At 41.5% G+C, this 13,982-nt stretch overlaps 1 protein-coding gene across 3 annotated transcripts in view; it reads right to left on the bottom strand.

The window, feature by feature from the left end:
• znf407 (zinc finger protein 407) overlaps nucleotides 1-13,982 on the bottom strand; it is a 137,129-nt gene that overhangs the window by 51,804 nt on the left and 71,343 nt on the right. For all 3 annotated transcript variants that reach the window (XM_026293650.2, XM_026293653.1, XM_026293651.1), the window contains exon 6: nucleotides 3,374-3,540. In XM_026293650.2, coding sequence (XP_026149435.1) covers nucleotides 3,374-3,540 — 167 coding nt within the window. The remainder of the gene's footprint in view (nucleotides 1-3,373; nucleotides 3,541-13,982) is intronic.

The raw sequence follows: 13,982 nt of genomic DNA, 5'->3' as shown, positions 1-13,982 counted from the left end.
TTGGGTCTCATTTTTCAGGGAAATTAATTGACAAAGTGCAAAGATTTATCAGCATATCGCCAGATTAAGCGACAAACTGAAGCAATGAGGAAATCAATTGTGGCCCTGTCGCTGTGTTCACACACACACACACACGTGCACACACACACACCCACAACACCCAAGAGCCTGAGAAAAGCTGGGTGGGTCAGATGCAGTGCACTTATTTATTTATTTGAGTCGCTCATTCATCAGCCGTTACAAATGACCCTGGTGGTTGACGACTACTGAATCCCCCAAACCTGCCCCCCTCCCCCTCCCTCAGACATGACGTGTGAGGAGGGAGTGATTAACATAAAAAACACACAAATCAGAGAAGAACAATGAATCCGGTTAGAGACAGGAGAAAGAAAGCTTGAGGTGTTAATGTGTTCCTTTTATGCGGGGGAGGGCGGGGCTATCTGTTGTGCATGCCATAACTGGCCAGTCTATCCATAGGATGATAAAATTAGACACTTTCTGTTCAGGACTCCTTAGTCTGGGCTGTTAGTATTGCTAGGATGTCATCATGGGAGCAAAGTAAAATATGTATTCTGATTTTGCTGTTTTTATTTTTCTAAACTACAGCTCCCTTACTTTTTGTTGCCAAGCCCGTCAAAACAGACCCACTGCAGTTTACAATGACAATGACAATGACGGCAGATATACAGTTTTACAGAAAAGTTTGGGTGAGCCTTGACAAACAACTTATTAAGGTGACTGATATGAAACAGGGGCAGAATTTATCTACTCCTGTTAGCATACACTCCAAATTCTTACTTCGGTCCCATGCACAACTACTTCTACCTGAAAGAAATCTAATCCTGACAGGCCTGCCATGCCTGGTTACCTGGTTATGACTGGATAATCTCTGTTCAGGGAAGAAGGTTAATAAATGTGAGTTAGGCAACCTCGTCTTACCGAGCTGCATCTGAATGCTGCACTTGTATTTGTGGTGCATTGCTAAAGATGGATTTGGGTGAATGTACATATATATTTTTATGATTTCTTATATACACTTGACAAAAACTAAGTCAAAACCTGACACTGTGATGAAGTTTTTGATAGAGGGATAACACTTTTAGTTTTACAGTTAAACTAATAAGCCAGATGTGTGTATCATTACATTCAGCTGCAGTACAAAGTCCTCATTTAGTCATCGTCCTGTGAGTCTCCATATAGCCCACACACACATGCTCTGTAACTCACACAGCCTCTATTACTGACTGTTTGGTTCTCAGGACAGATTAGTTTAACTTTTAAATCTCCTACTTATTTTGTTAGTATTACATCTTAGCGCCGTGAAGGAGCCGATTTATAACCTTTAAACAGATCACACACATGCAGATAATATTTCAGTGTGTCAGGTTAGCTGCTGGAATGTAATTGCAGTGATTGCATAGCTGTAGCAAGCCGTCCAACCCTGCACCAATTACAACTGGCAAAGGAGTGTCGTAGGTCACAGAAGAGCAAAATGCGTTAGCTTTTTTGGGTCTTGCTAATCAAGTTAGGTCTTGTCGCTTACGAAAATAACGTTGTTTCAGGTTTAATCTTAATTCTCTCATTTTGTTATGTACTTGGTCACCCTTGATCTTTCAAGCACTCTTATCCAATCACTCTCTTTATTGCAGCTCAATCACTTCAGTCAAGTTTGTGTTTCCTTCTGCCAAACTCACAATGACACACACACACCTCCGCCGCACACCACCCCACGCCTCTCCAGGTGACAGCTAGGCGACAGCGTGATGCCAGCTGCTTGATGGGAAATGATGAGGGCTGGAAACAAATGAAAATAAAACCTCTAATTATGTCAGAGGCGCCTTGACGTTACATCACTGTTAAAACACATTTAAAATAACATCAAGTAAGTCTTACACTTACACACACACACACACACGCAGCAGGCACCCATGACGGATGGAGGGCTCCCCTGCAAGCGCTCAGTCAGGCTGTCAGGCCACTGGCTGCTGTTGCTCCTGTCATTGACTTAAAAGGGCATCAAGTAGCCGTGTGTGGGACATTACTGAGGGCGAGGGGAAACTGCTGGGCTGCAGCATAAAGACACTTTCAAACAGGCTGACTTGGGCTCCTATAGAGGGGCTATTATTCAAGACAGTATCCTTCCACTGCCCACCACACCATCTGTCTATCCAGAGTTTTTAGAAAGTGAAAAAAACCCGAACATTCCCACAGTGTACTGTACATTAAGTACAGAAACAAGAGGAAAGAATTGAATCAGAAAGAAAAGGCGCTCCATATGTATACCCACTGATTTTTCAACTTTTTCCTTTTTTTAAACTTTAAGCTTTTTATATTGGAACCAATGTAAAAATAAAAAAGATATAAAATGCAGGTAGAATTGGGGATTTTCACATCAATCTCTAGTGTATATTGAAAAATTTTTGATTTATCTGGCTAGCTCCAAATACATATACATGACATTTTCAAAACAAAATGTAGCTTTTAAAAATTAATGGTTATAAATAATTGAGATGTCTGCTTTAATTATTTGGGAGTCGACTAGTTTTTTAATGGTTCTCTTTTTCGATCAAATGTGAGAGAAACTAACACATTCAAATACGTTTGCATTTTTCCCTTATCCCAGATTTTTTTATACCAACATACACTGGACGAGTTCAGTTTGGGGGAAAAAAAAACACAGTCTTGTGGATCAGATGGATTTGATGAACACACATTTGCTGACCAGCTGGGCTTGGGGAACACACATACACTTAGTGACCAGATGGATTCTGGGGAATACACACTATCTTAATGTCCACAATCAGCAGAAAACAAAAACAAACATGAAAATCAAACATCTTTTCATTCTGTTTTCTTTCTTTCTTTCTTTGGTTATTAAGTGCCTCTATTGAAATAGAACTGGCTGATGCAACATCACATATTAGTGATGGGGGTCTATCAGGATCTGGACAAAAGAGTTTAACCATTTAACAGAGTGTCTACAAGATGCCAACAACTTGTTCTCAACTTTCTCTGTATGTTGAAAATCAGTACAGATGGACAAGTCATGACTATTATCAGCCAAAAAAGTGTGTATATTTATTCCAAACAAAGCTGTGAAGATTCATAATTAATGTGAGATTTTCACAGCTAACGCATAACCTTCATTTTGCTAAACAGTCTACAGCTATAGAGGAAAAAAAAGTACATGTTGTTTGATCCAAGTATAGTGTTTCTTGATAAATAACCCTTTGTCCCCAACTCATAAAAACACTGATTGCCTGTAAAAAGCAAATCTCATGAATTTTGCAGTTTAGAGTGTCAGTCAATGTGTTTATGTAGGCGTAAAGCAGTAATGGTTCACAGTGGAGGTTGCTCGCTCTCAGTGTCTCACCAGTGTGTGTCCTGTAGTGGTCCTTCATGGCTGACAGGTTGAGGAAGGCGTAGTGACAAGACGGCCAGGCACACTTATATGGTTTCTCCCCACTGTGCAGTTTCATGTGGTTGTTCAGCGCCCATTTTTCACTGAAGGAGCGTTCACACAACTTGCATTCAAACTTCCTGAAAGAGAAGAAGAAAGGCAGAGGGTCATGAGGATGAATGAGGAGATATTTACTGATCCCAGAGCTGATGTAAAATGCTAGAATATCTACCCCGTGAGAAAGCAAATAGAAGTTGTTGGGCACTAGCACTCACACCCATAGAGCACAGGGCCATATGATTGCACGCTGTACATCTATGCCCCCCTCCTCCCCTCATTCACCCTCCACCCCTTACGCACACACACACAGAACGCAGTTGTCTGCTGGTGTGTCATGTCTGTATAAGCAGGCATTGATTTTTCTGTCCTGGACTGCCACCTCCACCATTTATTCTCTGCTTTGCACCAGGGCCCAGAGGACTAGAGAAATTCTGTTACAGTCACACACGCACACACACACACACACACACACACACACACACACACACACACACACACACACCACAGGGCCAGTGGGGAGAATCGAGTTCACCTGTCCAACGTCCCTGACCACTTAGCCGGGGCTAAATGAACGGTTAGCAACATGTTACCTTCTGCTTCTCTCTTAGCGCTTCTACCAGAGCTTCTTTCCAAACATGTCCCTTCTATTTCTCTTCACGTCATCTTCACAACATCAGCACTCGCCGTGCTTTGTAGAGTCAGTATCAATCCAATAAATGCAAAAGCATGATTAATCATGTGTGGTGTATGTTGTTTTGTTGTATGGTGCCAAAGAATCATTTGAAGAGTAAAGATGTGAATATGCATGGCATGCTTCCTTTACATGGACATCTGTCTATTCTTCATGCCGACGCCTACGATTCAACAAAAGCTATGTGTGTTTTTTTTTTTTTTTTTTTTTTTTTTTTTTAAATCAATGTGTAGGATGCTGGGATCTATAGTCATTTGCTGTGTTACAAGGCTTTAAAAGACACAAAGAAATAAAAACAATAGAAAAAGCCTGTGCTTGGATTAATCTTTACCCCCGTGCTATAATTTAGGCGCAGAATGACTAATGCTTGAGTCATAAACAAATGAAGTTGGGTTTTGGGGAGCATTCGTCTTGCAGCAAGGGCCATGTTATTTTAGGGAGGGCGGCTGTCTTTAAGTCCTGATTGTGTCGCTTACTCCCTGTGGTATCTGTTTCATAGTGAGCAGCATGACACTCACCTGAACAAATAATGACTCCAAGCAGCATGTAGCATGTGTCTGAATCAATAATTCAAAGTCGTACATCTTCCTTACTGGAAGGGGGGGCATGAAAAATGGTGGGGGGGGGGGGGCAGGAGAGAGAAAGGAGGGAATTAAAGATGGGGAGGTGGTGAGAGGGAGAGTTGGAGAGGAAAATGTGTCCTGGCTTCCGTATCAATCTATATGTTTTGTGAAGATGAATCTAAACCTGATATGGATGTCATCATATGCTAGCAGAGAGGACATTTTAAGATGGAGCAGCTTTAAAATGGCACCTTTATCACCTGGTTGTAAGCTCAAATACATATTCAGATCAGTGTTTTCCTCCAATTCTCATCAACTGACCTGGCAAAGACTTTATTTGATGAACAGATGTACATCTGCAACTCCTTCTCTTTGCTTCCTCTCTGTGGTATTTATAGAACAGCTCTTCGGCCGTGCCACCATGGGAGAGGTAAATAAGACGAGTGAAGAGATGCTATCTTTTATTGTAAGCATTATGCACAACACTCCTGCTTTATGAGCTAAACGGGCCATTGTTTATCACAGGGCGTGATCGTGAAGTCAGACAGGCAGGCAGGCCTTGATGTGGGCATGCTGCATGCTGGGATGGAGGAAAAATGAGAGAAAAATAGGAGGCAGGAGGAGAAGAGAGAAGATGGAGGAGTCGGGGCTGGCAGAGTTGACTATCAGTGGGGGTTTTGTAAGGATGAGAGGAGGTTTTGCGTCTGTTTTTATGGGATCAGATGGCGCGCTTTGATCTTGTCCCCGCATGTCAGATTTCGTCACGATCCACCGTCTCACCCATACATATGCATACTGCCTCTAAACAGCCAGCCACCATGGAAAACACACCAAAGGTAGGAGGCAGAGGGAGGAGAGAGAGATAGAAGGAGGGAGACAGGTTTAGTGTGTGTGCATGCATGGTTGTGAAGGAGGGAGAAAAGCAAAGATGGAGACACAGAAGTAAGTGAGACAGAGAAGTCTCCAAATTTAAAACATTTAAAGAACATTAAGATGTTTCCCAGAATTGAATTTACAAAATCAATTAAATAAATAAATTCCCACACACACATAAATTCCCAAAATGCTGACAAAAGCAACCTATTTCAGATTCAACATAGTTGACAATGTCCTTAAACTGGGCATATTAGGGATAGAAATGTCTATGGCTGTAATTTCTAAATGTACTGTATGAAGCAAAGGAAACAAGCAAAGACATGTTTCGCTTTCAAACTGATGTATGCACAAATGCGTACTACAGTCCTGTAAACAAACTGTGGGTGTAGGATGGTGATGATGATTGTGATGATTTTGCGGATGATTTTTACTTGTAGGATTCCTTGTGATTATAAAAACAGATTTACTGGCATGTACACATTCTAATTAGCTAGAAATGTTGTGTGCGCAAGGCAAGTTTTATTAACATTGTTTTGACCCAACCTAGGTCCTAAATTAGCCCTTTGTTTAAAGTGCTTGGTCTATTTGGTGTAAAATTACCAAAAGCTACAAAGGCCAAACCACAGTCAACATTTAAATATTGGAGCAAAAAAAATTTACATTCAAATATGCAAAAAAGAGAGAACAAAAACAAGGCCCTATTTAGAATGAATTATCTTGCATTGATTGATGCCTAGCTTTTTCCTGTTCCTGTCAAACCCTGAATAGCAATTGCCACCATAAACAGAATAAAAAGCTCTAGAGTTCTACTTCTAGTCATCAAGCTGCATGCCTGCTTTTCTTCCTCGTGTATCTCTCTTTCTCTTCCCTCTCCTTACTCCTCCCTTTTTTAAGGGAATCGATACGATTGACACCCACTGCAGATTTAGTCAAACCGAGGAAGGCCTCTTACCTCTATGTTCAGAAAGTTGCCTGGTGCTTTGTCTGTACTGTCACTAATTACCATTTCTAAGCTATGGTCTGATCCTCTGTTCTGTTCAGGGATGTAGGGAAACTGTCAGAAGATCACCGGCCACACTGGCCTTTGCTGTGCTATCCCTCAGGAGGAGTTATTGTACCTCAAACAAGGGAGTGGAAAGACAGACCTAATACATTACCACACACTCATGATCGCCCCCAAGTGGCGAGGTTGTGCTTTTTTGAGAGGGATCTGGTAGAATATTTAGTAGAAGCTGTAATCATCTGCTCCAGATTGGAAGTTAAGCAATAGTGTATTCTAACAGGGCAGCTTTTGTATGATCAAGAGCAAAAGAGAGAAAAAAAATATTGCTAAACTACACAAGACCCTGCATCAGAAAGAAAGACATTTTTTTGTTTGGAGTTGAACTAACACCCATGCTCATTGCTGAGCTTGGTTTTACACTGTAGAGTATCACCCTAATCAGGTGACATGTAAACACAAAGTAATTTTAATTGACTGGATTAATTGTGTTGGCCTTTTCAGACAGCTAAGGAATCCGGGGTTTCAGGTTGTGTTGGCCAGTCAGTGTGAGAGGAAATAATCCGCCGATGCTCTCACACTGCAACACAAAGACAGAAAGAGGGAGAGAGGCCGACTCTCGCCTCAAGCCAAACTGACACAAACAGACAACTTCAAAGTGAAGACTGTTGTTTATTTGGCGAAGGGAAAGGGGGGGGAGGGAAAAAAGAGAGGGAAAATTTATCTGATATGCAACTGTCAGGAGAGCATTTTCACATGCAAAATAGCGAGTGAGTGAGAGAGATTACCTAGAGGGAGGAACATGACAGCATTCACTAGGGTCAGGATGGATCATCATCTTCAGCCCCCTCCTCCTCCTCCCTCATCTCTCTCTTTCTCCCTCCATCGTTCTATCTTTATCGTTCTTGCTCTCTGTTTCCCTCCCTCCTTCCTTCCGTTCTCCCCTCCTCTGCCTTTCCCTCCCATCCTGTTTTCAGACTCCATCACTCTGCACTTCGACAACCCAGCAGCTTAAATCCAGACTAAATTAGCTGAATGAAGATTAAATCATTTGGCCCTGAGCTCTCCAAGATATTGGGAGGAAGACTGAGTAAGCCTTAAATGGTGTCTGACTGGGTTCGGACCTATATATGTGTCTGAGTAGAGGCTCTTCCTTCAATGGCAGTCAATTGAAACCTGATTAGAAGGGGGTGTTGGGTAAAAAATGAGGAAAAGATTAAATTTCTGGGACAACTGTTTCCTAAGTAAGGTCGCTGGCTTCGTTATTTTTCGTTTGCGGGCACAATGTGGACCGATGACAGGCTTGTTCTTCGGCTAAGACATCGAACCAGACAACGTCATCGCTCACGGTGCCTAGGAGAAACGCTTTAGAAAGTGCTGCAGTCAATGCGGTCTGCGGGTACTCAAATCAGTTTCCTGGATGGCGCTAGTTTAACATTCAAATGAACAAAGACAACAAGCTCTGGCCTGCAGTGCAAAGTCTGCTTTGGAAAGAAGAGCAGAATCTCTTAGGAACAAGTCCAAGCATTATCCTAGAAGAAGGGCATTTTAAAATGAAATATCTATGGAGCTACATCATATTGAGACCTACAGGAGTGTGCAGCCAGCATGTCACACAAAACAACAACTAAAACCTCCATGAAGAGGCCACATGTGTCTGCAGAGTATTGTAGATGAACCTCCTTTGAGAGGGTTGCTGCTGCATATGACTGCAATATAAACAACGGCACACAACAGAGATGCTGCTGCTGATTTATGTTTACCTTCAATCCCAGGAGAAAGAAGAGGAGGAGGAGAAGAAAAAAAAAAGATAATGAAATAAATAATAAAAGACCAGGCCTATCAGATAAGCTGCTGTTTATCCCGCTGTAGGGCAAATACAAATTGTCAATTTAATGAACATGGTGGACGTGATGAAAGCAGGGTGAAGGAGCCTCCTGCCTGACAAACAATCAGGAAATGTTATCTTAATATTGTTGAGGCTGTTATTCAGCCCATAACTTAGGGGGTGGGGAGAGGCCACGAAGAGAAGGAGCTAGCATGGAGGGGAGCGTGGGGGAGCAGGGAGGCACAAAGGCCAGGTCCCTCTGTGGTGGCCCTGTTATTGCCTGTTTTTATTATGAGCCATAGCTCAACAGTCCCAAACACACATTGAAACACACAAACCTAAAATGTGAGACTTGGAATTGCGCACACACGCTTGGAGAGACATACTCGCTCACAATTCAACACACACACACATTTAGACAACCTTAAATTACAAAAGTCTTTTTTTTTTGCAAGACAATGAAAAAACATGATTCTGAGCAAAGTGTCCTGAAATGATCTATTTCACTGTGTGCGTTTGTACTGGTGTGCTGTCTTGTTCCTGACTCAGATAATTTAAAAGCTTAATAGGTTTAAAGCATATCAGATGATGAATCAAAATGTTTTAAACCTAAAACTGCAAATCAGGAGCTTCAAAAAGCTTCTTGCTGAAATTAGCAGCAACAGAGAAATACTGGAAATCAGATTGCCGTGACACTGTTCGGTCAAAGGCCTTTCCTCAACCCCCCCCCCAGAACTGTGCTTTAACTGGCACTTTAAAAAGTGTCCAGATGCTTCACGGCTCCAAGTTTTTTGTATGACGTGAATTTAAAGCATCGCAATCAGAACAGCCACCAAAATTAACTATTATCTCCATATTTATAGATTGCCAGCACTAAATTGCGTCGGGAAGAATTACTATCAATATGAATATCTGCAACAATAACTCAGCTGCAGTGCTGAGGACAGGATGCTCTTTATCAGGCTTCTGATAGGCCTTAAATACAGCACAAGGCAGCCATATCAGAGCTTTTTCTCTCTAATATCAGGCCGCATTAGCACCTCGTAAATCAAATTACACTCCTAGAATTTCATTAGGCTCACCTGCCAGCGCTGCTGTGCTGCAGAAATATTTATGTTTTTACGCTGCGATTGTGTGCTCCAGGTACACAAAAGGGAAAGAAGGAGGGGGGCCGAGAGAAAAAAAAAAAGGGTGATAAACCTAATTATCTTTTAAGAATACAGAGAAAATGTGTCATAAATTGTGGCGATCCTGAGGAGAGTTGGCGTTTCAGAAGCCTGTGAGGCTGAGAGCTGGGGGACAAGTCTGCTCTGCTGTTTACCATCTTTAACCGGGGCTAGACTCTTGCAATCCAATTAGCAGCTTCCCCAAATTTGCTCTAAACAGAAATCAAACGGGATGATGTATGACGCCGATCAGCAGGCCCTCAACAACAAGCTAATCTGATAAAGTGAAAAAGCAGGACTGCTAATAGTGCAAATACTTGCTCAAACTAGATCCAAATGTTATGATAGGAGTCTGTCTTTGTTATTTAATTACCTCAAAACAATTTCACATTTCTATTTGTTTATTTGTTGTTGTTGTTTGTTAGATTATATTATCTGCATTGTGAGCATTTCTGGTAGCGTTTGCTGAATGTGAGCCCAGGCTGGAGGCATTGGAGGAGGTGGTTGTGGAAAGGAAATGCCGACATTCCCATTGTATTTTCTTTCCCATCTGGAACAACTGTGGTCTGGAAGGCTGCGTGTCTGGATATGGATTTTGATTAGACACAAAGGGAAATGACTGAGCCAGTGACCATAACGACATCCACTTAATAAAAGGTACAGTCTATACATCAAACAGCATCTAGCTGTAAATCATTTGGCCCTGTAACGACGTGCATCCTCGTCGCATTACTGAGCCCCTAGCAGACCTCTCATATTTACTCTCTGGGCCCCAATATAATTTTAGAATAATGAGCTTTATCCCTGATCTAATTAACAGGGGCCTAGGTTCATTTAATGCTTTTTTCCCCCTCTCCTCTTTTGTTTGCTGAAATTAGGAAGCTGGTATATTGGTTCAGCTCACAGATATTTAGAAAATTTGCTTCGTGGTATGACCATTAAAAGTTATGACACAGATAAGGCGATAGTGACTGTTGTATGTTGTGTGTAATTGCTGTATGTTGCAACTGGAGGCTGTTCATTCAGGATTTTGCGTGTGTGGGTGTGTGTGCTCCAGCGAGCAGAAGTAAAAGACCAGGTCCATTCTCTCTGTTATTACTGGAATTGTAATTCAATGATCACCTTAGATCATACGCGTGCCATAAATCAGATAGGCTTGACAGAGGATGAAAAATTGTATTAATAATGTGAAACTTATTATACAGTCCCAAATGCTCCCTTGATAAATGACATTGTTTGGGCCTGACAATGATTGCATTTAAAACATTATTTCTGTTTTTTCTGCTGCTATGTATGTGTGTGTGCACTGCTGGACATAGCAGAAGTGGTTTGCAGGGTGGGGAAAACAGAGGTGGGGTTCCCGAGCTTCATAAAATATTCAAGATGTTTCCCACCCTTTTCTCTGGAGTCAGTGGGCAGGCGATGGCCGTGGCAGTCAGGGTATAAAATCTGCGTGCATGTGTGTGTGTGGCCAGCACAAGTGAAATGGCTGGTGGCTCACCGCAGCGCAAACACCCCAAACTCCTAGACCACAGGAGACAGCTGTGCACATCTTCAAGTCATAAAGCAGCATATACTGCGTTATTATTACGACACATCCTAGTCAGATATTAGCAACTGTGTGAAGAAGTGCAGAAAGGAGCTACATTAGTATGATCATTTATGAACAGGCCCCCTATAGCTTCCTTTTTTCCCTCCCATTTTGAATAGCTGATCTGGAGTAGAGTTTATTTTTCTCCATAATTCAATTTTTACCAGAATGCAAATAAAAGAAAAGCCAGCCTAGACTTAGTTTGAGCAACAACCAGAAGAGACATAAAAACCCATAAAGAAAAAAAGATGTGGAAAAACCCTTAGGACCGATGCAAATATTGTGTCTGCACTGTGTATATCTTTCTATGCTGTGCTGTATCAGAACAAGCTGGACCAGGCAGGCTTCAACTACAAGTCCAGTCTGCATTCACAAGCACTGAACTGTACTGCGCTAAGCACATTCAGAGACAACCCACTGAATGTGAGTGTAGTGGAGACAGAAAAGCAGCAGAGAGAAAAGGATCTGGCACAGGTGCTATTTCTTTTCACAGGGACAAACATTAAGTTGCAGCACTGTATTTTGCCTATGCTTTGTTTTTTTTCAACACTTCTATGTATTAAATGGCCTTTCTTAGTTTATGAGCTGTGATGAGTGATGTTATTATATGTGGCAAAAATTCAGCCAGCAACTCCAACCTGCCTCCGGATGCTGTTGTAGAAAACACATCAAAACTGACTAGCGGAAAATGTTAGCTTTAAATCTGCTCTGACACCCAGATCCCTTGTGTTTAAGTAACAATCAAGAAACTGACCTTTGGGACATTTACTGATCTCACAAATACTAACATCCAATATGCAGCTTTATACTAGCCAAAAACATTAGAAAAGTTACAATCCAATAAAAACCACTGACAAATGTACCAGTAGCAGCGCGCACATGACATTAAAAAAAATCCACTGGGGCAACAAGAGTTGTTGTTAAAAGGCCCTGCAGACTAAAACAAAGCATGGAAAATCATGGAGACTCTTTTGTACTCTGCAAAATGGCCCTCAAACATAAGACAACACTTTAATACTTGACTAATTATGTTTCTATTAAGAGAGTAAAGATCATATTACTAATAATGGCTGATTATGGCCTTGTATATTTTGAAGAGGCAAAATTGATTCATATTTATGTAAACATTTGGCAGCTATTAAATATTGTGGAGTCAAATCACCTTAAAATTGAGCAAAAAGGCATATGAACATTTTAATCTGTGATCTTTTTTTAATAAACATAATACATCCGGATTTACTCAAACGAATAAACGTGACTGATGCAGTTGTTCAAGCAAATGTTTTCCAAAAGCCCAACAATCGCTCCCATAAACAGGACTTTGACTGGTACATGAAAGCAATCTCCAACTACCTGCTACTCACATCAGCTCACAAAAAACAAAACAAAACCTGGTATCATACAGCTGTGGGTTCAAGGAAAGTCTAATTAAGCTCCTGGACAGTTGGAGTCAGATCCCTGCACAGGGGCACTGAGACCTAGACTGTTCCTTCCCTGTAGATTTGGCTTTCCCTGTCCATGTCCTCTACTCAACTATTTGTGCGACATAACTGCTCCCCCCCAGTGATCTTATTGTGCCCCCACCCCCTCTCCACCCACCGTGCTTTCTCTTCTCCTCCTCCTCATCCCTGCAAATGACCATGATAGGAGGCCATTCATCTCACTCCTTCGGCCACCACAGTGACATAAATCAAGAATTTTCCCCCCAAATATAACAATATTTGTATTTGGGGTGGGGCAGACGTAATTGATGACTGCAGCCGCGCTAATTAAAAACGGCGGAGGTTTCATTAATCTTGGTCATTGGGTGGGGGGGATAGCAGGGTAGCCGCTACAGCGTTGGCTGGACAAGGGGGACAGGGCCACCTCCATCGTCCTCATGGCTCAGGTGATGTGGGCCTTTGTCGAGTATATTAGCAGGACCAGTTTAATGTGAAATGGTCATTAATAATCACAACAAAAGTCTATAGTATACAAATTCCATCTCTCTGTCTCTGGCCTTATACCACAACAGAACCAAACAAGAGAATCTCACATGTTTGCTACCGTGTCCTGGCTGGAAAAGTTAATTGGTTTTCTGACTTTGCTTTGTAAAAACATTTTTTTTTTCCTGTCCCCTGACACCACATACAGTCATACGCTGCTTTTTAGAATTAATTACTAGTCTTAACTTTCACTGCTTTGCCTGTGTAGTCAAAACTATCCAGCCACAAAAGACTGGAGTGTTATGGACTCTTCAGGTAAAGACAAAAATGAGCATCAGGGTTCATACGTGTTTCACATGCACAACTTAATGTGTTGATATGATAGATACTGCAACAACATTTATTTTAACTAATAGTCAAAAGCTGGGACACACTTTCTCTTTCAGTTGAGTAAGAAAATGCATCTAAACTTTTGACTAAAATTATGACCTATGACCTATTGGGCAAACAAAGAGACCTCTAAAGAGTTGCATCTCTGAACAGAAAACTGACATATTCGACTCAGCACTAAATGCATGCAAATCATGGTTCCATCACCTCATTACAATTATTACACATAAATGCATTAAATATAGTTGAACTAGCATCAGTGAAGAACTTGATCTGTCATATTTTTTGTAGGTGAGTCTTATATTGTGATTTTATTCATTCCCATACTGTTTGTTGTATGGGAACATGTTTTTTTTTTTCCTTGTTGTATGTGGTATGTCTCACATATCTGTCTTGGCTATTCCCACCACTATCCACAAGCATTTCCATTACTCTGATCTGACCAACAGGCCAGACCAACGCAAAGCTGCATCAAATACTCAAGTGGATCCA

The sequence above is a fragment of the Mastacembelus armatus genome, chromosome 16 (assembly GCF_900324485.2).
Source record: "Mastacembelus armatus chromosome 16, fMasArm1.2, whole genome shotgun sequence".
NCBI lineage: Eukaryota > Metazoa > Chordata > Actinopteri > Synbranchiformes > Mastacembelidae > Mastacembelus > Mastacembelus armatus.
The sequence above is the reverse complement of the archived record's forward strand: the minus strand, read 5'-3'. Positions and strand labels throughout refer to the sequence as shown.